Source organism: Bubalus kerabau, chromosome 16 (assembly GCF_029407905.1).
Source record: "Bubalus kerabau isolate K-KA32 ecotype Philippines breed swamp buffalo chromosome 16, PCC_UOA_SB_1v2, whole genome shotgun sequence".
Taxonomy (NCBI): Eukaryota; Metazoa; Chordata; class Mammalia; order Artiodactyla; family Bovidae; genus Bubalus; species Bubalus kerabau.
The window spans coordinates 66,925,103-66,952,554 of NC_073639.1; the positions used below are offsets into that span (position 1 = coordinate 66,925,103).

Below are 27,452 nucleotides of genomic sequence, written 5' to 3' on the forward strand. Positions count from 1 at the left end.
CTTATCTGTAAAAGGGAGAACTGCTTATCTTACAGGTAGTTGAGAACTTCACTTATTAGCTGTGTGATCCCATTTCCTCGTCTTTAAGTTTGAGTTATTGAGAGGAAAGATGTGATACTTCATATAAACTGCACAGAGCAGTGTATGCTAATAGTAAGCACTCAGTGATAACTATCAGGGCTTCCCTGGTGGCTCAGATGGTAAAGTGTCTGCTTGCAATGAGGGAGACCCCGGTTCAATCCCTGGGTTAGGAAGATCCCCAGAGAAGGAAATGGCAACCCACTCCAGTACCCTTGCCTGGAAAATCCCATGGACAGAGGAGTATGGTAGGCTACAGTCCATGGGGTCCCAAAGAATTGGATAACTATTATTATTAACAACGAAATGAAATATTAACAATGATTTATATTAAGTGACAATAAAATGAAGTAATTGTATGAGGAAGTGATATTAAATGTAAGGTATTGTCATTATTGTCACTATTATCATTATTATTAGGAGACTGAATAAGAGCCATAAATAATTTGATATTAATATTAGAATAAGAACTATAAAATAATGAGTCAGTAAAGGAATTCCACAGGTAGTCCGATGTTTTGATGCATTATTATAAGGACTGATGCTGAACCTGAAGCTCCAATACTTTGGCTACCTGATGCAGAGAACTGACTCATTAGAAAATACCCTGATGTTGGGAAAGACTTAAGGCAGGAGGAGAAGGGGACGACAGAGGCTGAGATGTTTGGATGCCTTCACCGACTGGATGGACATGAGTTTGAGAAGGCTCTGGGAGTTGGTGATGGACAGGAAAGCCTGGCGTGCTACAGCCCATGGGGTCGCAAAGAGTCGGACACGACTGAGCGACTGAACTGAACTGATTAGTAGTTTATATTATTATTACGTGCATTAGTGTAATAAGACTAAAACCTGGACTGCCAAGTCCAACCACTCTGTAAGCTCTCTCACACAGTGAGGAGCAAGAAAAAAAGAATCATTGGACCCGGATGTAGACAGAAAACTACATCTCCCAGCATGCTTCACTCTCACACCTCCACTATATATATAGTCCATCCGGGTTCTTCGAGATGCTGTTTGGCGACTCGTCGCCATTCCCGGAGCAGCTCGGCCTCGGCCCAGAGGCGAGTGTCGGTCGCTGTGTCGGAGACAGCTGTCCCCGACACCAAGACAGCCAGCCCTCTCCGCTGCCCCGCGGCGGGAGAGTGTGTCCGGCCGGCCGGCGGGGCTCGCGCACCCTCCCTTCTCGCCTCCCCTTCCCCCGCAGCCTCCGCCCCGCCAGGCCCGGCCCGGACCTCCGAGCCCCGGCCTCCTCCTCCTTCTTGGTCACCGCCGCCGTCGGGCTCAACAGCCCCTCTAGCCGCTTCTCCTTCCAGTTTGAGAAGCCGAGAAAGGAAACAGGGAAAAATGTCGCCATGAAGGCCGAGAACCGCTGCCGCCGCCGACCCCCGCCGGCCCCGAACGCCATGAGCCTGGGTCCCCGCCGCGCCCGCTCCGCTCCCACTGCCGCCGCCGCCAAGGCCCCCGTTGATGCCGCAGAGCTCTCCCAGCGCCGCCGCCACCGCCTCCGACATGGACAAGAACAGCGGCTCCAGCAGCTCCTCCGCCTCTTCGGGCAGCAGCAAAGGGCAACAGCCGCCTCGCTCCGCCTCGGCGGGGCCGGCCGGCGAGTCTAAACCCAAGAGCGGTAAGGGCGGGTTCCCAAGGCGGTGGGCGGGGGGCGACTGCCCCTAGTGCTGGGGTGGGGGTGCGGAATCCTTCCTCGGATGTCTCCTGGGTCACCCAGCGTCACCCAGGGTAAGGCTCCGCTTTCTACTATTCTGGTCTCTTTTCCATGGCTTCCATTACTTACAGTTAACACTTAATGAGAACTGCCTGGTTTACATAAATCCTTGCATTAAAGCTGGAAACACCTCGGGGAGATAATTGCTGTTTCTGTTCCCATTTTGCGTATGAGTGAACTGAGGTTCAGAAAAGGTCAAGTCACCCAGCTAGTCTGTACAGCCAGGCCCGAAGACGCATCAGTGTACAGCTCCTAAAACCACCAAGTTGATCTACCCTTTAATGTTGAGTTAGCATTGGATAGTATTCAAGTATAAACGTAGGAGGCTGGCCTAAATATTTGTTAAACTCAAATTTTCATGTTGAATAAGTTGACCCCAGATTCCGCTCAGACGAAGAGGACTCATCTTGGAATGGCTTTGTTTAGTGTAGAGTAGGAGTTAAGAGCACAGGCTCTGGATTCAGTCTTTTTAGGTTTAGACCTTGAGTGAATGTCTCAGTCTTCTTACCTGTATGTTGGAGATGGTGAGAAAATAAATTAGCAAACAAATGAACTAACTGATGGCTCAGGAGAGTACCTGACGCCTGTTAGGCACCAAATGTGCATGAACACAACCTGTTAGGCTAGGGTTGTGTCCTTTTAGGGGAAATATTTTGTCATTTCTGTAACCATGTCTTTCAGTATTGAATTTCAACCATCATGATGGTTATAGCTACCATTTATGAGGGCTTACCATGTGCCAAGTACTGGACTAGGCTTTTACTTTTTTTCCCCAATACTCCAGTCACTAACGTGTCCAGCAGGGTGGAATTGTTCACATCTAAAGAAGGAAAAAGGTGAGAGACCAGGAGTTCAGGAGTTGGCAGAGTCTGGAGTTGAATATTCTCTGCCTTACTTCAAAGGCAGAGACACTTGTCTCTGCTCTTTTGTATTTCTGATTATATTAGCAGTAATAGGAAAATGTTTTCCATGGGAATAGGGGGGGATGTGTGGCAGAGAGGGGAACATTTGGAGCCCTGAAATGTGGTTGTTTAAAAGGTAAAAAGATTAAGAAAACTGCAGACCTAACTTAGAAACCACATAAACAGCCGTAATGCTGACTTTGGTTCAGAGTTAATCTACTTGATAGAGCAAACTTATTTACCTGGTATGTTGAGGGTTTCTAGAGTTTGCTTTTGAAACTCAGGTGGAAACCAGTTGTCTGGATAAGAAATGAATGCTTTTAATATCTTAAGCAGAGATTAGTGTAGACTCTCAGGCCACGTCAGGCAGTATTATGGAGACTACTTTTGGAATTTTGCACATGTGTAGGTTTATCACAGATCCCCCAAGATCTAGAGATTTGCCAGTCCTCTTGGCCCATGTTGGAGCTGGTTTAGAGTGAGTGGTCTGCCTAATTTTCAGTGTAGTTGATAAATTACTTTTGCATTCTGTTCCTAGATGTTAAAGATCTGGTTCTATAGCTATATGAATTCTCAACTAATTTTTCCAGGGGCTCCTGTTTAAGCCACTAACATACGGTCATGAGCCAGTTGCAATAAATGCCTGCAGTTGTTTTACTGTTCAGTGAGGTGGCAGGTGAAAGTTTACCAGAACCTAGACAAAGTAAATTGGAGAAGGAAATGGCAACCCCCTCCAGTACCCTTGCCTGCAAAATCCCATGGACAGAGGAGCCTGGTAGGCTACAGTCCATGGGGTCGCAAAGAGTCAGACAGGACTGAGCGACTTCACTTTCAGACAAAATAGCAACAAAAAACTGAGGCATGTAAGGCATTTCCCTCATGTGATTCTGACTCGGTGACTGTGCTGACTAGTGCGACTGTCGTTAACCAGTAGGATGGTAACTTCTGTTGTGGTTTGACCAAAGCAGGTATTTGTCAGACTTGTACAGAGTAAATATAAGTTGTTGGGTTCATTCTGACTAAAGTGAATTTTTTTTTAACAAATACATGAAGAGACTTCCCTGACTGTCCAGTGGTTAAGACACTGCTTCAATTGCAGGGGCACGGATTTGATCCCTGGTCTGGGAACTAAGATCCTGCATGCCATGTGGCACAGCCAAAAACCAAAAAACTGCCCCCTCTCCCCCCCAAAAAAAACAACACTTTATAAAAATACTCTTAAAACACTATTCAGTTTATTAATTGAAAGCTTCTGAGGAAGGAAGTAGAAACTCAGTTCAAGGAGTTCTTGGCTGGGTTTTATGCAATACACAGGTGTCCCCCTGTAGTATTAGTTTTTGTTTAATGTGTTTGTGAGAGAGCTTGAATGTTTGCTATTGCTATTGCCTACTTTTCTGACTACTGTTATTTATTAATATATTCCTTTAGCAAAAAGGAAGGATAGGTCTGCAGCTAAATAGAATTCTTCATAGCATATTCTGCCTTAAGAACATTGCAGCTAAGACCAGTGCTACCACCACAGATAGCACTCAGCGCCTCTTACCCAGTGACTTCTAGGTGGCCACTCTAACAGAACACTAGATTCAAATTCGGCATAATTCCGTAAAAGGATTTCTGTAGGATTTCAAAAGCTGGCTCAACGCTTGATGTACTTGATTGAGCTGGAAATTGTTGAAAGGACCTCTTGAGTTTAAGAGTACTAAGTTAAAGGAAGAAAAGGAAGAGTAAGGTGAAAAGACATAACTTGTCTTTCTGTCACCAAAGTAACAAGAACAAGTTTTTCAGTTTTTAACTATTTAATTCCCTTTTCCGCTTCCCTTTCCCTGCTTCCCATGAGAAGAAAAACCTTTGGTTTCTAGTCTCTAAACCATGCCTGTCGTAAATGGTTATTTGCTTCCTAGTTACATGATTAATACACTTGAGGTTTTGTTCCTGTGACTGGCTTAAGTTTGTCCTTCATGCACACAGGAAATATGTCAATTTGGCTACCAGGATTTACTTGATCTTTCCGGCCAGATTGGCATAGCAGTTTCTTTGCTTTGATTAATTGCTTCAAACAGTCACATAATACTTCTTTTCTTGGCTCTCTTCCTACAGTTTTGTTCCAGTAGGGTTAAGATGTAGTTCTAAGAATGTTCAACAGTGAATATCCCAGGAATGTAGCCCAGAGGAGAGAGGTGGGTTAGAGTTTGGGGAAGGTTGTTTAGAAAGAGCAAAGAAAGCAAAAAGAGGCAAGAGAGAGACCTGGCTGTTTATGGGTAAACAATGGACCCTGGCCCAGAACCAGGTTCTTGCTCCATCCTCCTGGGTGGGGGATGGTACTGTCATGGAGGTTAAAGGAAGGTCAGGTATTATGAAGCAGTTATTTTGAGGTTAGCGATATGAAGCACTGGCTTGACCCTCTTCCTCTTGTTCTGGTACCAGAAGCTGGGTGCCTGGTGGTAATCTACCTTGAAGAAAGCCTTTGAGCTGTAAATGGACCTGGAGGTTTAGATGGATTTGAAAATTGAGATGACTTGAAACCTTCAATAAACACCATTTAGGGAAGTTACAAGAGTTTGCAAGCTGTAACAGTAGGCTTTCCAAAAAAAAAAAAAAAGCAGACTTTCAAATGACAGTAGCAACTGTGTGCCAGCCACCATGGTAGGCATTTTACAGAAATTTTCCCTTAATCCTTATGACCCAATGAGGAGAGAGGATTAACCCTATTTTAACTGATAAGAAAACCAGGGCTTAGTTAAGAGTGCTTGTCCAAGTAAATTCCTAGGAAGCCCCAGGCAATATTCCTGAATACACTTTGTATAAATTCACTTAGCAGGCATGTAACTTACTGGCATATGCATATTCCTGATATCTGCCCCACCCCCTTCCTTTCATTCAGAATGACTAATTTCAGCTGGAGTCAGTTTGTTATCAGTGGATTCTGTAGTAAACCATATGCTGCCCCTCTGGAGGTGCTTGTCAACCACTCTGGATGATGGATAAGCTATCTGCTTGTGGCCACGGTATGAATCAGCAGCAGAAACTTCCTGGCTGCTATTCTGACCTCTAGGTTGTGCCACCTGTTACAACTAGAAATGTTGATAATGTCAATTTTTTTCACTGAAAAATTTACGGGCTGTGATTTGGTAATGGGGAAGAGACTGAGATACGCTTCCTTTTACCTGAAGAGACCTTTCTCAGAGGGAAATGTGGAACAGCTGAGACACACCAATTAAGTTTTCAAGTCTCTTGTTGACTCTGGGATCCTGAGTGCTGAATTTGAGCCATTTAACTAATGGTCCGGTTTGGAATGTGTCTCGAAGGTAGTTTTTGACAGTTCTCAGCTCTGGGTATGCATTAGAATCCCCTAAGGACCTTTTTTTTTTTTTTTTTTTTTTTTTAAAGTAAGGATGTGTGGGAATGTTCTCTAGCAATTCTTTCTGATTCTTTACATCTAGGTTGAGCCCTGACATCCATAGTTTTAAAAGTTTCTGCAGGTGATTTTTCTTATGCAGCCAGGACTGAGAACAACCACTTTGAAATCTAAAACTTTCAACAGAGAATATGTTTGTCCTAGGAGCTTTAGTTTGACTATTTTGTCTGTTTTCCAAAATGTAAAGCAGATCACCTCATTGCTGTCACCTATCAGAGAAGGGAGGCCAAGTTCAACCCCCAAGTTATTCACATGTAGATTCTGGCAAGTTGCCTGTAGGACACCTCAAAAACAACACTCTTGAGTTTTATCTCTGGGGCCCAGACCTGACTGTTCCTTCAGTCTTTAGCTGCCTGTTGGCTGGGTCTAGAGATAAGAGCCAGCCTCTCGCTTTAGATGTCTGACTTCATTGTTGTTGTTCAGTCACTCAGTCGTGTCTGACTTTGCGACCCCATGGACTGCAGCATGCCAGGCTTCCCTGTCCGTCTGACTTCATACCTGTAGGTAAATATAAGATGAAAGAGTTGGTTTTAGCAACTAAAATCATGAATCTTTATGTGGTCAGATGTTGAAATGTTTTAGGAGTGAGCCGTTTTCACTGTCAGAGGAGTTCTGTAAGCATTATGAAACTGTTTCCTTGCCAGTGTGGTAACAAGTGAAGAAATGAAAACAGCCCTTCTTCAGAGTGCCAGCTTGCTTTCTTCAGCCCTTGCAGTGTAGAACCTGACTTCACCTAAATCTGCACAGTCTAAATCTGTTAAGTTTTGGAAACAACAGGGTCAAATGCTAGGTCATCTGAAATAGTCTTGGATAGTAAGGTTTGGGGAACATATGTTTTCTCTATATGCCTGTCCTCTTCATAAAACCTCTCTTATTTTCATGGTAAGGTTAGCTGGAGTTCTGTATCCCTGTGAATTCTCTGTTTGTTTGAAATGTTACTATGAACTAAATGGGTTGAGAGCAAGGCAACATTTGTACGAGTTTGAAGCCTCACCTTCTAATTGTTACTACTGATGGTGTTTGACAGTAACTGTTGCTAACTGCAATAGTAGGTAAAAGTCTAGTTCTTAAATTCTAATTTAAGATTAAACTCTGGCCACTTTCCCTGACTGGGATTAAAAGGTGACGGACAGGAGTGAACCCTAGCCTGGCAGTGTTTCTTGGACCATCTGTTCTCTGTTTATAGTGCGGCCATCTCACAGGACTGTTTGGTCAGGTTTGAAGAGGATGGTGTACCTCTCATCTATTTTCTATGTTGCTGGCAAACTGAGTGTGAGGTGGTTGCTTTCAGAATTTGGATTCTGGTTTATCAGCTGCCATTTCCTTTTCTCTGAGGATATGCTTTGGATTTATTTAGTCTGCTGTAAAGAAGCTGGTCATCTTGTTGGAAATAATGTCTTCTAGGTACTTATAGTTACTAAATTATCCAAATTATTAGTATACAGAACAGTAAGACTGTTTGTTTAAGTCAGAATCTTAGAGGGTGAGGCCTCAGCACAAGAATCCCTTAAAAGCTCATCTTGGTGATTCCTGCCAACTGTCAGGATTGAGAACCATTGTATTAGGCCAAAGTGAATAGTTTTGTTTCCCAAAGGTTACTGTCATCAACAGCCTGCTGTGTTGTCTTTGCAGACATGTTTCTATTAATTGTACATTTTAACATAAACAGGATTAAACTATGGGGGGCGAGGATTTGTAGTTTCTAAGGCTCATGCTGGAGTCTTCTTGACGTTGAAATTCACCACCACCTTAAAGTTTGAGGGTAAGCCTAGTGGATTTCATTAGTTGTCCCTCCAACTTCTGTTTTCTCTGTTAAAAGGAAAAATTTATTGACGTATAGATGACTTAGAATGTTTCAGGTGCACAGCAAGGTGGTTCAGTTATACAAACACACATGTTACTTTTTTAAATTATTTTCCATCATGGGTTATTACAAAATATTGACTATAGTTCCCTATACTGTATAGTAAAGCTTTGTTGCATATCTATTTTTTAAGTAGTAATCTAGCATTCTATTCATACGAAGTCAAACAAGTGGAGTCAAAATGTCATAACTTTTTTAGTTAGGCAAAAATTGGTAAGTTTTCTAAACTATATATATTATACATATTTATATATGTATATACAAAAGCTTTTCTACTACACTTGAGAAAGGCTTGAGAGAAAACATCAAAAAGAGAAGAGAAATTGGAGAACATAAACTAAATGAAATGGGAGCCCTGAATATGAAGTGGAAAAATGAAACAAATTAGATAAAAGTAAAACATCATTATGTAGTCCAGTTTAGACATGACTGCTCATTAGAAACATATCTGGAGCTCTGGAGAAAAAAAGCGATACCTGAGTGTGTGTATTTTTCAAAAGTTTTCAAGATAATTCTGAATCAGTTTTCCCAATCAATAGCTAGAGAAAAAATAAGAGATAATTACAGTTGCAAGCCATAATGAGAACATGATTAACTTAACAATATAATTACCTGCAACTTGGAGGGGGTCAAGCAGAGTGATGTGGTAAGTGGAAGTGCGTACATGCACATGTTTTCACCCACCCAGCCGGTCTCTGCCTTTTCGTTGGTGCATTTAGTCCATTTACATTTAAGGTATTTATCGATATGTATGATCCTATTACCGTTTTAATTGTTAGGGGTTTATTTTCTGTAGGTCTTTTCCTTCTTTTGTGTTTCCTGCCTAGAGAAGTTCCTTTTAGCATCTGTTGTAAAACTGGTTTGGTGGTGCTGACTTCTCTTAACTTTTGCTTGTCTGGAAAGCTTTTGATTTCTCCATCAAATCTGAAGGAGAGTCTTGCTGGATGGAATCTTCTTGGTTGTAGGTTCTTCCCTTTCATCACTTTAAATGTATCCCACCATTCTCTTCTGATTTGTAGAGTTTCTGTTGAGAAATCAGCTAGCTTGATGGGAGTGCCCTTGTGTGTTATTTGTAGTTTTTCCCTTGTTGCTTTTAGTATTTTATCTCTATCTTTAATTTTTGTCAGTTTGGTTTCTGTGTGTCTCCGTGTGTTCCTCCTTGGGTTTATACTGCATGGGACTCTCTGTACTTCCTGGACTTGGTTGACTATTTCCTTTCGCATGTTCAGGAAGTTTTCAGCTCTTATCTCTTCAGATATTTTCTCAGATCCTTTCTCTCTCTCACCTCTTTCTGGGACCCCTATAATGTGAATGTTGGTGCGTTTAATGTTGTCCCAGAAGTCTCTTAGGCTGTCTTTATTTCTTTTCATTCTTTTTTCTATATTCTGTTCTGTGGCAGTGATTTCCACCATTCTGTACTCCAGGTCATTTATCCATTCTTCTGCCTCAGTTATTCTGCTGTTGATTCCTTGTAGTGTATTATTCATCTCTTTGATCTCTAGTTCTTCTAGGTCTTTGGTAAACATTTCTCGCATCTTAATCTTTGCCTCCGTTCTTTTCCCAAGATCCTGGATTATCGTCACTCTCATTATTCTGAATTCTTTTTCTGGAAGGTTGCCTATCTCCACTTCATTTAGTTATTTTTCTGGAGTTTTATCTTGTCCCTTCTTCTGGGACATAACTTTCTGCTTTTTCATCGTAATTAACTTTCTGTAATACGGTTTTTGTTTTAGTTCCTGTGAGATGGTGCTTCTTGCTGCTTCTATCTGCCCTCTGATGGATGAGGCTAAGAGGCTTGTGTAAGCTTCCTGATGGGAGGGACTGGTGATGGGAAAAACTGGGTCTTGTTCTGGTGGGTAGGGCCTTGCTCAATAAAGCTTTAATTTAATTATCTGTTGGTTGGTGGGGTTGCACTCCTTCCCAGGTAGTTGTTTGGCCTGAGGCGACCCAGCCCTGTGGTCAGCGGGCTCTATGGTAGAGTTGCTGGCAAACTCCAAGAAGGTTTACGCCAGGGGGACCTTGCAGTGCCCCCATCACTGTGGTTAGCCCCTGCCAACCCGTGCTCCACAGGAGGCCCTCCAACGCCACCAGGTAGTTCTGGTTCAGTCTCCTGTGGGGTCACTGCTCCTCTCCTCTGGGTCTTGGTCCCTGCAAAATTTTTTTTCTGCCCTCTGAGACTGGAGTCTCTGTTTCCCACAATCGTGTGGGAGTCCTATAATCAAATGCCGCTGGCCCGCAAGGTCAGATTTCTTGGGGATTCCCAGTCCCTTTGCCGAATCCCCAGACTGGGAAGCCTGACTTGGGGTTCACAATCTTCACAGCACTGCGAGAACTTCTTTGGTATTCTGTTCTCCAGTCTGTGGGTCACCCACCCATAGGTAGGTATGGGATTTAAGTTTATCGTGATTGTGCCTCTCCTACCGTCTCACTGTGGCTGCTTCTTTGTCTTTGGACGTGGGTTATCTTTTTTTGGTGGGTTCCAGCGTCCTTCTGTTGATGTTGTTCAACAGCTAATTGCCGTTTTGGTGCTCTGGCCGGAGAAGAGGAATGCACGTCCTTCTGCTCCACCATCTTGAACCAGGAGTCCTGTTTTTGCTTTTAAAGCCATTGAATTAGTGTACAGAATTGATTTGGTCAGATCTCTGTGTTGAAATAAGGCAAACTGGAGTGAGTATTGAAGGAACAAGAAAAAAATTAGTCTTTTTTTTTTGTCCAAAGATTAATCTGGGTCCTTCCACCTTTATTCACCTTTTCTTACTTGATGTGGTTCTCAGGTTTTATTTTGCCCCCCTTTAAGCTGGTAAACTTTGGCACATGTTAACTGTCTGGTCAGAGTTCTTTGTTCTCCAGTAGAAAAAAATGGGGCAAAAAATATAAATGAACTCTTTACACAAAATACAAACGGTTAATAGAAAAAATGTTTTGCTGCTAGTCTTCAGAAATTTACGTTTAAAACTAATTATTTTGACCTTTCAATTTAGCAAAGTTTATCCAACTCAGTATTATAAAGAGTGTAGTAAGATATTCTCTTTTGTAGTGTTGTTAGAATATAAATAAACTAGTACGGTGATTCTAGAAAGCAACTTGAGGATTTTGTAAAAGCCTTTATGATCATACTTGATCTGCTAATTCTACTTTGAGACTTTGACATAATCATGCACACAGGTCTGTGTATGAAGAGACTCTGGCACCGTGGTAAAAGAATCTGCTTGCCCTGCAGGAGATGCCAGAGATGTGGGTTCAATCCCTGGGTCAGGTCCCCTGGAGAAGGAAATGGCAACCTACTCCAGTATTCTTGTCTGGAAAATTCCATGGACAGAGGAGCCTGGCGGGCTACAGTCCATGGGGTCACAAAGAGTTGCAGTCAAAAGCTACAAAGCAAATTGGTTATGTTATGTATGTATGTATGTAAGCATACAGTAGGTACAATGTGGCCGTTAATCTTGCTTTTGAAGCCTAGGGCTGCATGAAATATCTCATGGATTAATAAGTGGAAGACAGTATATCTTATATGCCTATCATTTTGTGGAAGTGTGTGATGAGTGTATAAAATGGAGACGAAAAGGAAATTAAACACTATAGTTTGGTTTTCTATGGGCACTGACAAATTTTTTCTTTCTAAATTCCAAAATTGAACATATGTTCTGGTAACTGGAGAAAAGCAGGAAGCAGTTTTTAAAAGGATATAACTTAGGCTGATATACTGTTAGAGTCCTTTGTGAATTTAGTAGCCTCTCAGTTTGACCACTAAAACATTATGTAATTACTGTTTTGTTTTTGTGCCTCTTGAATATATATGTGCTGGAAACTAGACCACACCATTGCAGTATAAGATCTAGCTGTGCTGCAGTAATTTAAGAAGAATGTTTTTTTTCCTGCCTCCAGATAAAGTACTTTTTCCTGATATAGACAGACTTTTTCCTGTTCCTTTTCTATCACTGTGTCTGAAGGGACTTTTGCAAGAGCAGTGGTTAAGCTCTGTTACAAAGAAAGACCTTGTGAACTGAGTCTACGCGGTTTGATCTGTAGTGTGTCCCTTCTGAGAGAGGGACCCCTTAGGCTTCATTAAAATAAAAAAGGAAATCCACCTTACTGTGTAATGTCTTGTCCAAAGCACTAATGGTCTGGGCCAACCCAGATTTCTTGGAGGTCATGGAAGGGCCCATTACCCTTGTTTAAATACAATTTCGATGGGAGGTGGAGGGTAATTGGCCAAGTATGTGTATCATTTCTTAACTAATTTTTTCACATTTATTGCTTTCAGATGGAAAGAACTCAAGTGGATCCAAGCGTTATAATCGCAAACGTGAACCTTCCTACCCCAAAAATGAAAATTTTATCAACCAGTCCCGTCGCTCCAATTCACAGAAAAGCAAAACTTTTAATAAGATGCCTCCTCAAAGGGGCGGCGGCAGCAGCAAACTCTTTAGCTCTTCTTTTAATGGTGGAAGACGAGATGAGGTACGGAATTTTAGAATGTCCTTTCTACAGCATAAGAAGCATGAGGTCTGACTCCCCCACCCTCAGTTTATTAGTGGTTGGAGAAGGTGTGGAGCAAGAGGTCCCCACTTCTCAGACTGTTTGAGTAGTTGAAGAACCAGAAGGAGCAGTCTTGAGTAGTTGAGGGTTAACTTGCTTTGGAACTTTGCCTCCTTTCTTCTCTCAAAGATTAAGAAAATTTCCTTAGAGAAAGAACACATTATAATCATGGATTGTGAGACATTGTAGCAAATTTGTTGTTGCTCAGTGCCCCAGTGGTGTCCGACTCTTTGTGACTGCATGGCCTTCAGCACGCCAGGCTTCCCTGTCCTCCACCATCTCCCGGAGTTTGCCCAAGTTCATGTTCATTGCATGGTGATGCCATCCAGCCATCTCATCCTCTGATACCCTCTGTAGCAAATTTAGGGTACCTTAATTTGTATCATCCTTTTATTACTACTCTTGATTTGTAGGTACCCTTTGGAATATTTAGGTAATAAAATACCATTACTTAATGACATTAATTTGCCATATGAAGTGAAGTGAAAGTGTTAGTCGCTCAGTTGCAGTCAGCTTTGCGACCTCATGAATTAAAGCCCACTAAGCTCCTCTGTCCGTGGAATTCTCCAGGCAGGAATACTGGAGTGGGTAGCCATTCCCTCCTTCAGAGGATCTTCCATGACCTAGGGATTGAAACTGAGTCTCCTGCATTGCAGGTGGTTTCTTTACCATCTGAACCGTGTATAGTATCTAGCAGTTCCAGGTACTCTGATTTTAGGAGTTCCTTAGATATCTTCTGAAAGTGCATGAAGACTTATGTACAAGGGAGTTCACTGCCACATTGTAATTGCATGATTTAGGAAACAGCCTAACTGCTATCAAAGTTAAATATATAATTGGTTAAATATATTATCCTGTTGTTCCATACTGTGTTCCATACATAACATTCCATACTGTGTAGCCAGTATAGAATAAGATTTAATGGATGCACTCATGGAAGAATTCATTCATTGACCAGAAATTTATTCCTCACTTAATGTGCACTAAATACCATTTAGAGCTTGAAATACATCATTGGGTGGGGTTTATATTTTAGTGGGGAGACAAATCATTTTGTAATAAATATAATGGTAAGTGGTTATTGAAGCACAGTAGACTGAGAGGGAGAGGTATAGAGAGTAATAAAGACAAGTTTTAGGAGGTGAGTGAAGAAAGCTGCCCTGAGAAGGTAAAAGCTTCTCTGAGGCTTCTGAGTCCTGAAGGAAGCAGGGAGCACCCAGTACAGTTTTGAGGAAGGGTGTGTTAGGCAGAGTGAGTTTACACATACATAGGACCAGAGGTGGTAGTGCTTTTGCTATGTTCAAGGTAAAGCAGATAGGCTGCCATGGATGGAGAAGTAGAAATGAAGCCAGAAAGGGAGCGAGAGGGGTCAGATCACATAGGCCCTCGGAGGACATTGGCTTTTGTTCAGAGAGATGGGAAGCTATTGGGGGCTTCAAAAGAGAAGTAAGGTAACAAACGTGCCGTTGAGTTTAAAGGGGAGAGTGGGAACAGGGAGACTGGTTAGGAGCTTTTTAAGGTATCCCTGGTTCGAGTGATTGAAACAGAGTGATAATGATTAGAGATGAGCAGACTTGGGGAGATATTTGCAGAAAGAGCCAGCAGAATTTTTAAATAAACTAGATGTGGGGTCTAAGCAGGGAAATAGTAGCTAATGTTTTTGACAGGGGCCTGATTCAGGTACCATGTGCTGAAATGGGGGCAGTCTCAAGAGGTAAAAGGTTTTGGGCTGGGGAGGAGACGGGGTGTTGAGATAAAGAACTTCATTTAGAAGTGTTGTCTATTGGATCTCTAAGTAGAGCTAGGCTCTTAGTAACTGAATCTAGAGTTCAAGGAGAAGACCTTGGCTAGAGAGCTGTCCAGGTACACTTGGTGTTTGCAGCTGTGGAACTAAGTGTGATCTTGAGGGAGTGAGTGTTGCAAAAAGGGAGTGGATTCAAGGACTGAGCCTGGAGTCAGGATAAGGAACCTGAGAAAAAGGAGAAAGAGAACTAAAAACCGTTTGGAGAAAGTGATCAGTTTTTGTCTTGTGCTTCTAGGCTGGGTAAGAAGATTGAGTTGGAAAGCTGCCCATTAGATCTGAAAATATGAAGGTGGATTAGGTTGTTGGCCTTGTGCTGCTTTGGTGGAGTGGATGAAGACAAAAACCTGATTGACATAGATTTAGAGAGAATGGGAAGAAGAAAGAGCAAGTTTAGATAATTAGTTTCTAGTGGTTTTGCTCCTGTAGGGGACCAGAGAGGCAGTGGCTTGAGGGGAATGTGAGCTCAAAAGAGATTTTAAGGTTCAAGAAATTGCAGCATACCTCTGCTCATGGAATTGTTCTGGTAAGAGGGAAAAGGTGATGGAGAGAAAAGGGAGAGAGTTGCTGAAAGTGACCTTGAGTTTTTGAGGAATTGGCTTAGGAGCTTCCCCAGTTCATCCACAGTGATAGAGGAAGGCAGGAGACTGGAAGCAAGGCGTAGGAGTTCTCTAATGGTTCTTACTGTTTCAGAGACATATCAAAGAGGATGTGAGAGAGAAGGTTTGGAAACCTGAGGACTGGAGGAGTCGTCTCGGGGACTGGGGGGAATCAGTGGAGCACAGAAGTGTAATCAGATTGTAGTGTGACTGCTGGGCAGGACAAAAGTCTGCTTTACTGAGGCTGGCTGGCACAGTATGGTTGGCACAGCACAGCTTCAGCCGTGTATACTTGCTCTGATGCTGGTGTGGATTAATCAGGGGGAAGTTTTGCCAGATGAGTACAGTCAACAAGGAGAATGGGGCAATGGACCATAAAATCAGACCCAAGGGAAAAAAGTTTGGGTAGAAGGGGATTGGATCACTGGTTTGGAGATCCCAGTGGAGGTGAAATTGTTGTCAGAATCAGAACTAACAGAAACAAGCCGGGAAAGGAGTGAGATTCTGGTAGGGTGCTCAAAGCTAAGATGGTGGAAGAGGTGGAATTGTTACCACCACAGTCTGGACTGTAGAGCAGTGCCGTCCAGTTGAGATGCTAAGCCATTGGGGGAGGGGAGGGAGGGAGGCTCAAGAGGGAAGGGGTAGATGTATACTTATGGCTGATTCATGTTGTACAGGAGAAACCAACACAACATTTTAAAGCAGTTATCCTCCAATGCAAAAAAAAAAGGCTAAATAAGCCACATATGTAACAAAGTTTTCTGCTGCTGCTAAGTCGCTTCATTCGTGTCCGACTCTGTGCAACCCCATAGACCAGTTGCCACAGTAAAAACAGTGAAATTAATATAGGTAATCCCGTATAGCTAAAATGCTGTTTCACAATGTGGTACTGGCCACATATCAAGTGCTCAGTAGTCAACATGCCTGGATAGCAGTGGCTGCTTTATTGGACAGTCCAGCTCTAGGTGGTGTGCTCATGGGAGTGGGTAGCAGAGGTAGGATAGAGGGTAAGCAGAGCAGAGGAGAAGATGTCAAGGAACTGAGAGGCGACAGGTTGGAAGTTGTAATCAGGAATTATGATGGGCAGTGTCAGAGACAGTGGGCCAGTTAGAGTAAAAAGATGAAGGTAGAGGATGAGAATGTGGGGGGTTTTGTTGCGTGAACACAAGCTGTTATCCAGGTTTGGGGCATTGGAGTAGAAGACTGATTAGGGGAAGTGGAGCCAATTGGAGATGAGAATCTAGGGAGTAAGAGTAAGGGATGACCAGGAAGTCCTGCGCTTCCTGTGGTGAGTTACATAAACAGTGATGGGGTGGAGGTGTGTGTGTGTGGAGTGTTGTTTCCCAAAATATATTGTTAACGATAAGAGCTTGTCTGACTATATCTTGTGCTGCTGTATTTAATCATAAAGGTCATATACTCTGATTCTGTAAGCATAAAAGATCTCAAGAGGGTGTATTGGTTGGCTCTGGAATGGAAGGTATCTTTGTATCCTAGTTGTACTCTTTAGATTTCTTTATCATGTATGTGCAGGTGCTGCTTATACACTAATAAGCAGCAAAACCCTTAAATTTGAATTTCCTTTGATTCAGTAATTCCTACTATACATTCAAAAGAAATAATCATAGGTGCTCAAATATTTGTGCACAAAGGTCTGTTAAGTGTATTTATCATAGCATTATTTTGTTAACACTGGAAAAGCCATGAACAGTCTGCATCCGATACTAAAGCATAATAGGAGACTCATGTAATGGTATATAGTCTTTTAAGGCGACTGTTTACTAGTATTTAGTGACAAGGCCAAGTGCTTTTGAAATTTAAGTGTAAAAGTGTGGTTAGAAAATGCACTGACTGAGTCACAGCAGGTACGTGCCCCGCTTCAGTCTGGGAATGTCAAGTGGACTGAAAAAGACCCAGCATGATAAAGATTCCATCTCTGCGTGCAGTGGCATTTCTCATAGCTGGTTTCTTGCTAAACTGTTTTGGAATGTGCTGATTGGATTTATTTCTGGACACAGAGCTAGTCTGCCTACGTGTTCTAATTCTGTCAGTTTTAATTAACAGTGAATAGCAGCGTGTGTCTTAGATGGGAGGTCTCTGGCAGGATCCTGAAGCCTTTGGTAGTTAGCAGCTGCCTGCAGGCCACCTCCAGAGTGTAGTTCCACAGACTCAACGTTGGCCAGAAACAGACCAGGGAGCAAGTAGCTAGCAAGAGTGAAGGTATCGGAGTCTTATGGGACTGTGGAAACATTAATCCAGTAAGTAAATCTCTGTGCTTCAAGATAGCTAGAGGAGCTCATGCTGGGTTTTGGCATGTAATGGTTAATTGCCACTTAGGGTAGACTAAACAGTTTATAAGTATCTGTAATTGTATGTTGAGGCTCTTTTTCTCTTTTTCCACCCCCGTCTAGATCTTGGGTGGCCTTTTCATTACCCGCTCCTAGGAAGATTGTTTACTAAATAAAAGCCTGTGTTTTACTTAGCTCATAATTTAAGCGGTGTAGGAGGGAGGGGTGTGCTGGCTTCTGCTGTCATGTAGCAAGTGTCATCCTAACTGGAAATCCTCTGCTTGCTCTCATTCTCTCTAGGTAGCAGAGGCTCAACGGGCAGAGTTTAGCCCTGCCCAGTTCTCTGGTCCGAAGAAGATCAACCTGAACCACTTGTTGAATTTCACTTTTGAACCCCGTGGCCAGGCTGGTCATTTTGAAGGCAGTGGACATGGCAGCTGGGGAAAAAGGAACAAGTGGGGGCATAAGCCTTTTAATAAGGAACTCTTTTTGCAAGCCAAGTGAGTACCTCTACTCTTAGGAGGGGAGTGAAATGAGCCTCTGGGCGTTTGTGGTACTGAGAGGCCTCCTTTAAGCAACTGTGGGAGAGGTGGAAAGGGAGTTGATTGCGCCCTCTCTTTCTCACCTTGCCTTGAAAACACAGATGTGTTTCAAGCAGGTGTTCTTGGTGTTTAAAAGAATATAATACTTAAATAAATTAATGCTTTAGTATTGTGATGAGGTAGTAAAAATGTTTCCTTTGGAATTGAATCCTGATTTGAATCTTATTTTGGCTTTAGACCTTGAGTAACTTACCTAACCACTTTGAGATTCAGCTATTCCTCTTACATATAAAGGAGGAGAAATTACTTATGGGAGAATTGAATGCCACGCTGGAGTGTTTGGCATGCATTTGTTCAGATACTGATTCTCTTTTGTTTTCCTTTTGTGTGACCTTAGTTCATGTAAAGTTTGACCTTGGGTCTAGACTGAAGTAACCATTTAGTATTTTATGTAAAAAAACTGGTGGGAGTTTCTGGTGGTATAGTGGTTAGGATTCTGGGCTTTCACTGACGTGGCCTGGGTTAAATCCCTGATTGGGGAAGTGAAATATCCCCAAGCCACACTGAGTGGCCCAAAAAAACCCCAAACAAACAACAAAAAATCCTGGTACTCAGATGACTGAGTGGGGACAGTCTTTGCTGCTGCCTTGAAGACTCGTGGTTTCTGGTGGTGAGGAGGGACATCTGGCTTCCCTTCTCGTTGATGGAGCCACCGCCTGGGCTAATTTTAGTTCAGGGGGAGGGCCTGCAGGCAGCTTGGCTGGGCTCGGGAGCAAAGGAAACAGAGTTCATGGATTTGGACTCCTACCCGCTGAGTCTTTGGATTCCCTCCAAAGCCAGGACTTGGAACTCAGGCTGAAGTCCTAGTTCAGTGCCTCACAGACCCTGGCTGCTAATTCCTGCGTTTGATTTCTAAGTGAAGAGATGGTGACTTTCTGCTGAGGGCTTGTCGGTGATTTCTGACAGTCTGCCCCTTTCTTGTCTCTCACCGTTTCTAGCTGCCAGTTTGTGGTGTCTGAAGACCAAGACTACACAGTTCATTTTGCTGATCCTGATACCTTAGTCAACTGGGACTTTGTGGAACAAGTGGTGAGTAGTTCAGCTCAGCTCTGAGCTGAGCGTGGCAGAGTGAACTAAAGAGAGGGACTGTGGTGACAGCAGCTTTTGGCTGAGTTTACTGCTGATCCATCTTTCTGTCTGGCCTTACTGTGGGCATTTTCCAGAGCTCACTGCTGGTTTCGTCTAAAGTTGATTTTCTGCTAATTGGCTCCTGCAGGACTAGGCATTGCAGGCTAATAGGGTAATAACAGTCCTGTCTGCTACCTCCTCTCCTCTGGGAAGACATAAGCAGGGAAATAGAGAACTCTGGTTATCCTCCTGACCCTGATGGGCTCATAGCATGTACACTGCTTCATTGGTAGCCATGTGTAGTCATCAGTATGAGATTTGGCCTTGGCCTTGTGACAGGTGAGATGAGCCCACAGCTATACTTCAGTCCAAGCTACTGCTGCATTTGTCTTCTCTTGAAATTACAGGCTCTGGGTATCCCTTTGTTACTCCTAGTTATGTGATGTAGAATACCTTTCAAAGTGATAGACTCCAAGGCCTGTACTCTCATTACTGCGAAAATGCATAAAATCATCTGAAAGTGACATGGAAAGCCTATGAAACTTAAGTTCTATATGCATTGGTTTAGGGAAAAAACAGACATAATGTAGAAGCCTCACTGATTCCTCCTGGTACATTACTTCTAGATCCTTTTTATGCGTGTGTGTGTGTGTGCACGTGCATGAGTCACTCGGTCGTGTCCAATTCTTTGCGATTCCATGGACTGTAGCCCACCAGGCTCCTCTCTCTGTGGGATTCTTCAGGCAGGAACACTGGAATGGGTTGCCATTCTCTTCCCCAGGGGATCTTCCTGACCCAGGGATCAAACCCGGGTCTCCTGCATTGCAGGCAGATTGTTTACCATCTTAGCCACCAGGGAATTCTGCCTTTATGTATGTGTACATATAAGTCTTTTTTTGTTAATGAGATCTATATTGATTGTCATTTTTTCCTTTTGATGCCAAACTCTGAAAATACCTGTTATATGGTGGTTTTATTGTATTGTTATTTTGGTTTCCTTAATGATTTGCTTGAGGTGCTCTTTTGCATATACCTGCACTGTTGAACAGTATTATGAAGATGTGTTGTTAGAGATGTATAGGGATGAGGAGAGGGATGGAAGAGGCTTTGACAGTCCCTAGTCAGTTCTGAAAGCAGTTTAACCTGTGGTGGTGTTTGTTTCAGCGCATTTGTAGCCATGAAGTGCCATCTTGCCCAATATGCCTATATCCACCTACTGCAGCCAAGATAACCCGTTGTGGACACATCTTCTGCTGGGCGTGCATCCTGCACTATCTTTCACTGAGTGAGAAGACCTGGAGTAAATGTCCTATCTGTTACAGTTCTGTGCATAAGAAGGATCTAAAGAGGTAAGATGGAGGTGTTTACCAGATTAGACCTCAGTCTGCCAACTGCTTGCCCTTCTACATATGAATGTCCATGTTACAGTGTTGTTGCCACAGAGTCACGTCAGTATGTTGTTGGTGATACCATTACAATGCAGCTGATGAAGAGGGAGAAAGGGGTGTTGGTGGCCTTGCCCAAATCCAAGTGGATGAATGTAGACCATCCTATTCATCTTGGAGGTGAGTTTCATTAATTTGGGGAACACCTAATGGTGGGTATATCCGTTAAGGCTACTTGAGTATGTCTTTCTATTGTCAAAAACAGCCTTTAAGCCAGCCAATTCTAGCATTGCCAAATCAGACATAGGATTCCAGTAGGTTGGGGGTAAAGTTTGCAGAAAATGATGTAACTCTTGATTTCGAGTTTAGTTCATTTGTGAAATGAAAAATTAAAATACATATAAGGCTTTGTTGAGTAGTATCTAGCACTGTGCCCAGTTTTGGGGGGATTCCACAGTCAGCCAGTCTTGACACCTGTCATCAAGGAACTCAGTAGTCTAATCGAAGAGACAGACTGGTAACCAGACATTTGTATCTAGAGTGTGGTCAGTGCTTACAGTAGGGAAGTGCATGGGGTTGTATTCTCTGTATTCCAATGGAGATGAGCATTAAAGTGACATTTCAGTTTTTGGGCAAAAGGATTTTCAATAAATGGTATAAATAGTTGACTCTTATGGAAAAAAAAAAATTAGATCCCTATCTCATACCATTCATAAAAATCAATTCCTGATGGATTGAAAAATCAAGTATAACAAAATTCAAAACTTTTAAAAGAAAATATAGGAAAATATAAATCCTTGGGGTTTTACCTGGGAAGGTGTTTGAACCAAGCTGAAACCATCAATGCTATAAAATAAAAGATTGAGAAATTTGATTTTATGAGAATTAAGATTCAGCAAAATTCCTTAAAGTCAACAGGTGATAAATAGGGGAAGATTTTCACGTTTAAAATACAGATTAATGTCTAGAACATACAGATGTTCTATAAATTAACAGTCTAGTAGAAGAATAGGCTAAGCACGTGGCAAAGTATTTCCCAGGAGAGGATATCTGAATAACTTCTCAAGTATCTACAGAGGTTTAACTTTGCCTGCAACAGTGACACACACACACACCCAGGATGAGGCAAATGCAGGCGTACCTCATTTTACTGTGCTTCACAGATAGGCAGTTTTTACAGATTGAAGGTCTGTGGCAACCCTGCACTGTCAGGTGATGGTTAGCATTTTTTTGCCCTTTGACTGTGCTGGGTCTTTGTTGCTATGTGGGCTTTTCTCTAGTTGCGGTGCATGGGCTCCTCATTGTGGGGGCTTCTCTTGTTGTGGAGCACATGCTCTAGGGCGCTCAGGCTTCAGCAGTTGTGGCACATAGGCTCAGTAGTTGCAGCTACCAGGCTCTGGAGCACAGGCTCAATGGTTGGGGTATACGGGCTTAGTTGCTCTGAGGCATGTGGGATCTTCCCGGACCAGGGATTGAGTCTGTGTCTCCTGCATTTGCAGGTGGATTCCTTACCACTGAACCACCAGGGAAGCCCATGGTTAGCGTTTTTTAACAGTGTTTTTTAATTAAAGTATCTACATTGTTTTAATGCTATTGCTAGCATATAAACTACAGAATAGTGTAAGAATAACTTTTGTATGCACTGGGAAACAAAAAAATCTGCGACCTACTTTATTGTGATGCTCACTTTATTACAGTGGAACCAAACAAGCGTATCACTGAGGTATGCCTGTGCTGGGTTTCGGCAGGGGTGGGGAAGTGGGTACTCTTGTTCTTGGTAGGAGTTTAAATTGATACAGCCTTTAGTGTGTATGTGGTGGGGCGGGTAGTATATAAAATAGACCCAACCTTTGATTCAGTATCGTAAAGAAATCATTTGTACCAAAGAGCATGTATAGGAATTTTTTTGTTATAGTTGTTTTTTTGTTTGTTACATTCGTAATAGAAATTGGCAATAACCTAAATGTCCACAAGAAACTTAATTCATTAGAGTATATCTTCCATTTCTAACACAATATAGAAGGTAAAAATGAAATAGATCTAGACCTTTATTTAGGAATGTGGATATATAAATATATAGGGAAAAGAGTGAAGGACACACATTCAGATTTGTAAATAGTTATCTCAGGGTTTTTTAAGTCCATAAAATTTGAGAGATGGATGTGAAGGAAGTAAATCATCCTTGATCCTTTTACCCAGAGGTACCCCAAAATGTTAATTGTAGAGTTTTTTCCTGTACATGTATATTTTTGTGAGATTGGAATTGTTTTCTTGTTTTGCATCTGTTTTTTTTCCCCCCATGTAATGTGGATATTTCTCCATGTCACTAAATGCTTCCTTCTTAGAAGAGCATTTTTAATGTCTGCAAAATTCTCTTTAATGAATATACCATCATGTCACTGTTTCTTGGACTTACTAGTTGGTTGCAGCTTTTCTGTTACTAAAGTTTTTTGTGTGTGGGGGGGGAGGGGGTGCGCATCATATTACTTTTTGAATCTTAGTTCCCAACTAGGAATTGAACCCCGACCTTCAGCAGTGAAAGTATGGACTACCAGGGAATTCTCAGAACATTAATTTGTTTTCTACATCTTTGGTTTTCTTAGGATAGCTTTCTTGTGTTATGGAGTCCGAATTGTAAATTTTAAGTTAAGGGTCATTGCTAAATATTTTTCTTTTAAGGAAAACACACTAAGTCATTCTGTTTTCACCCTAGAAAATAAGCTGTGTATGAAAGTTGCTATTTAGCCACACAGCTGTGAGCTCTGAGTTTTGCCTCTCTGTGATCTTGGCGTCGTTGCAGATGAACAGCACAGCCAGTACTCCAAGCTGCTGCTGGCCTCCAAGGAGCAGGTGCTGCGCCGGGTGGTACAGGAAGAGAAAGCGGCGCTGGAGCGGCAGCTGGCAGAGGAGAAGCACACGCCCGAGTCCTGCTTTATTGAGGCAGCTATCCAGGAGCTCAAGGTGACTGGAAGCCCTGGAAGTGGGGGCAGGGGTTGGAAATCCACCCATGTTTGAGATGATGAGCAGGGAACAGCTAAGAAAGCAGATTTGCTCTAGGCTTTGGTGATAGGAGGGAAAGGGTAACCTAGTGGTTTTTCAGGTGCTTCCTGGAACTGAAAAGATCAAATCAGGGTGATCCTAAAACTCGGGAGTTTCTTAGATTAGCTGTGTTCTTTTTTGTCCTAAGATTTATTTATTTTTGGCTGCTCTGGGTCTTCATTGCTGGGTGGGCTTTTCTGTAGTTGTGGCCAGGAGGGGCTACTCTTGTGGGCTTCTCACTGCAGTGGCTTTTCTTGTTGCCAAGCATAGACTCTGGTGCCCTTGGGCTTCAGTAGTTGTGCCGTGGCACGTGGGATCTTCCCTGACCAGGGATTGAACCTGTGTCCTCTGTATTGGCACATGGATTCTTAACCACTGGACCACCAGGAAAGCCCTAAGAAAGAAAGTAAAGAAAGAAAGTGAAAGAAAGAAAGTCGTGTCCAACTCTTTGCGAGCCCATGGACTGTAGCCTACCAGGCTCCTCCCTCCGTGGGATTCTCCAGGCAAGAGTACTAGAGTGGGTTGCCATTTCCTTCTCCAGCTGTGCCCTTAATTAAGCAACATAGGCTTTTGTTTGCTTTTTAGGAAAGCGCCTGGATTAATTTTTGGAGATGTTTTATATAAGGAACATTGTGAAGAAATTATTATGGCCTCTCAAGCAGGCTCTACCAATGCCTGCTGAGGATTTTGGAGCAGCAGTATCCAAATAGAGAATTCCCTATGCCCTGTGTCCTCTACAATAGGAATTCTTAAACTTTAAGAGGCAGCAGAATTGCTAGTTGTTGGCCTCTGCCCTGAGAGACTGATTCAGTAGGTCTAGGCTCAGTAAGGGTAATAATTTGCATTATCACAAGTTCCAGAGGAGTCTGGTGCTGCTCACCCCCAGATCACACTTTGAGAATCAGTGATCTGCTAGAACAATGAAAGCCCTGATGGAAGGGCCTGTGACAGGCCTTGTGCTGGCGTACTGCTCGTATTTATCTCATGTAGCTTCATAACTAGGTGTGATAGAACAGCTGTCCCCTTTAAAGTGGAATCATGGGTTAGGTAATTCACTTGAGGACATACAGCTAGTAGGACGTGAAGCTGGTATTTGAATTCCTCTCTCTCTGACTCACAAGTCCTCTTTGGGCAGGATTCTGTATGTACTTTTTCATTTTCTTTCTGTAATGCAGGGCATTAGTTCAAATGCATTTCAGGGAGAAGGAAAGCTTCATATAAGTAGATCTGTCTAGGTTGAGGTGGGGGTTGCACAAACCCTTGTTTCCCACAATGATTCTCTCTCTCTAAGCTTAGTTCATAAGGAAACACTTCTGTGTCCTTGAATTTCTGTTCAGGAAGCTTTTGTGTAGTGTTGTCATTATCACTGTCAGAGATGTTAAGCAGGATACTATCCCATTGGAGTACCAGATACCTTTTGCTTCCTGCTTTCTCTAAAGATTGAGAATTTTAAGTACTTAGACTCTTCCTTTTGGCTTTTTAACTTTTGCTCCTGTCGAGAGGCCATTGTAAACTTTGGTCCTTCAGACTCAATGTTTCTGGTTTTCTCTCTGGTGCTCTAGGCTCGGGAAGAGGCTCTGTCAGGATTGGCTGAAAGCAGAGGGGAGGTCCCTGGTGTCGTGGCTGCTCTGGAACAACTGGTGCTGATGGCTCCCTTGGCGAAGGAGTCTGTTTTTCAACCCAGGAAGGTTGGTGTCTTTGTTACCGACTGAGTGGCCACCATTCTTCTCCAGTTGGTAGGCACTGTTAGATCTGGAGAAAAGGGAACTATGAGTATTTCCTATGTGCTTTTTTTAAAAAAAGTTATTTTAAAATTTTTCCTATGTGCTGTCTCGTGTGTGTTCTTTCCTTAGCAATGTTAAGTCAGTGACAGCTAAGATAGACCCCGAGAGCTTGGTTCCTGCCTTTGCCACATGTTCTTTCTGTAACCTGCAGTTTGTCCCAACAGGGCGTGTTGGAGTACCTGTCTGCTTTTGATGAAGACGCCACCGAAGTTTGTTCTCTGGGTCCTCCTCATCCTGTTGCTCTTCCTCTGGTAGAGGAGGAGGAAACAGTGTCCGAACCAGAGCCTGAGGGCTTGTCAGAGGCCTGTGAGGACCTGGAGTTAGCAGAAGACAATCTTGGAGAAGGGACCATTTGTGCCGAGTCCAGCCAGCAGGAACCCGTCGGCAAACCAAGCGTCACTCACCTGAGCAGCTCTCCTTGTTACTACTTTTACCAAGGTGAGCCTCCCTGAGGGGCTGGCTGGGTGCCGCTCTGGATGTTTCAGAGAAGTGGTCTGGCTCTCTAAGCAGAGGGAGGCAGCGGCACAGACCCTGGGTGGCTGGGCCTGTTGTGCCTTTCAGCCTGGGGAGGGAGAGTCGGGCTGGGTACGAGGAGGGCCCCGACTTGAGGACTGGCCGGGAACATGGTGTGACGGATCTGCTTGTCCTCAGCGGAGGACGGGCAGCACATGTTCCTGCACCCTGTGAACGTGCGTTGCCTCGTGCGGGAGTACGGCAGCCTGGAGCAGAGCCCTGAGAAGATCTCGGCCACGGTGGTGGAGATCTCCGGCTACTCCATGTCTGAGGTAAGGACCTGCCTTACGAGGTGGACGGGCAGGGAGCCGCATTAACCTCATCTCTCTGTGCTGGGCCTAGCCGATCCAGGTTCACAGACCAAAGGCCTTTAGTTTTTGTGTGTGTGAGTTTGTGTTTTGGAGCCTGTGAATTTTTAAAAACTTAAATGGGGCTCCCCTGCCATGCGGGGCTTCTGTTAGGTCAGTCCGCCACTGCTCTGTATCACAGGTTCCTTTATTGTGGTTTGGGGGTAGAGATGTCTCCACTGCTTTCATTTGAGATGAGTTTGTTTTTGTTTCTCTTTCTTCTCTCTACTGCTTGGGAGAAATGGCCAAGAAAACAAAGTCCTTGGAGGCTTTAAGGTAGCTTATGAATTTGGGCTTAGCAGATACCTGTGAATTATTGTCTGATAATTTACATATGTGAATATTTGCCCTTTGAGAATTACCCTTGTATTGATCACAGTTGAAAAGCTTAACATTAAGAGACTTTTTATGTACTATAACCTTTCTATCTAATGTGAAGAAAAAAGATAAAAAGAAAATTAAATCAGCTTCATCTTTATTGTTTTAGGCCAAGCTTTGTTCAATAGGGAAACCTGCTTTGTCTGCCTTCCCAGTTACCATTAATTCTGTCAGAGGTTCTCAGATTTTTTGCGAATAAGCAACTCTTGTCTTCCTTATTCTCCCTGTTTGTTGTGGACCCCCAGAAAATCAAGAAACAGCTGATCAGCTTTGTATCATGCATTACTGGGCTCAGTTAATTCATTTGCATCACAAACCCAATAATTGCTTTTGGTTGCACTTTTGGTTTGCAGTTTTGGTTATTCTACCTTACTGTAGGTTAATTGACAATTTCTGTTCAGCTTTCCAAAATGGCAATAACTTGAGCCGCAGTGCCATCTGAGCGAGTGTATTTCCCTGCTGGATATCTGGGTGGGAACCTCTGCTCTCAGAGTCACGGCTGGTCTTAGTTGAGCGTCGGCTCCTTTTCCCTTGCAGGATGTGCGACAGCGTCATAGATACCTCTCTCACTTGCCACTCACCTGCGAGTTCAGCATCTGTGAACTGGCTCTTCAGCCTCCTCTGGTCTCTAAGGAAACCCTAGAGATATTCTCAGGTGAGAATGCTCTACTTTGCTTCCCTTTTTTAGTGGAATTCAGGGATTCTTATGACTAAAAACCCAGTGTAGAAGGAGGTAAGGACTTCTGTCATGAGTCTCCGAACTCCTGATACTCTCCATCCAGTCCAGCTGGGCCCTCCCTTGTCCTCTTAGGTGCTAGTCACCTGGGAGGAGTTAATTGCCAGGTTGTCCTGGGTTTGCCTCCTGACCACCTCACCACCCCGCAGATGACATTGAGAAGAGGAAGCGGCAGCGTCAGAAGAAGGCCCGGGAGGAACGCCGCCGAGAGCGCCGGATTGAGATGGAGGAGAACAAGAAGCAGGGCAAGTGTAAGTTCAGAAGCGCTCATCTGTGACTAGCACAGCTTGCATCACTGTACGGAGGCCCCAGGCCTGGCCCAGTCATAGCTCAGCTCTGCCGCTTGGTTTCTTCAACTCCTAAACGTGAGTTGTGAGAGCACCTCCCTCATGGG

The 27,452-nt window shown here is 43.3% G+C and overlaps 1 protein-coding gene across 1 annotated transcript in view; it reads left to right on the forward strand.

Moving 5' to 3' along the window:
* Positions 1-1,407: 1,407 nt before the first annotated feature.
* Positions 1,408-27,452, forward strand: part of RNF10 (ring finger protein 10) — a 33,170-nt gene continuing 7,125 nt past the window's right edge. Inside the window, exons 1-12 of the mRNA XM_055550881.1 lie at positions 1,408-1,702; positions 12,244-12,440; positions 17,507-17,706; positions 18,747-18,837; positions 20,041-20,225; positions 20,305-20,441; positions 23,062-23,222; positions 24,863-24,988; positions 25,249-25,522; positions 25,736-25,869; positions 26,860-26,977; positions 27,208-27,309. Coding sequence (XP_055406856.1) covers positions 1,546-1,702; positions 12,244-12,440; positions 17,507-17,706; positions 18,747-18,837; positions 20,041-20,225; positions 20,305-20,441; positions 23,062-23,222; positions 24,863-24,988; positions 25,249-25,522; positions 25,736-25,869; positions 26,860-26,977; positions 27,208-27,309 — 1,882 coding nt within the window. The 5' untranslated portion in view covers positions 1,408-1,545. The remainder of the gene's footprint in view (positions 1,703-12,243; positions 12,441-17,506; positions 17,707-18,746; positions 18,838-20,040; positions 20,226-20,304; positions 20,442-23,061; positions 23,223-24,862; positions 24,989-25,248; positions 25,523-25,735; positions 25,870-26,859; positions 26,978-27,207; positions 27,310-27,452) is intronic.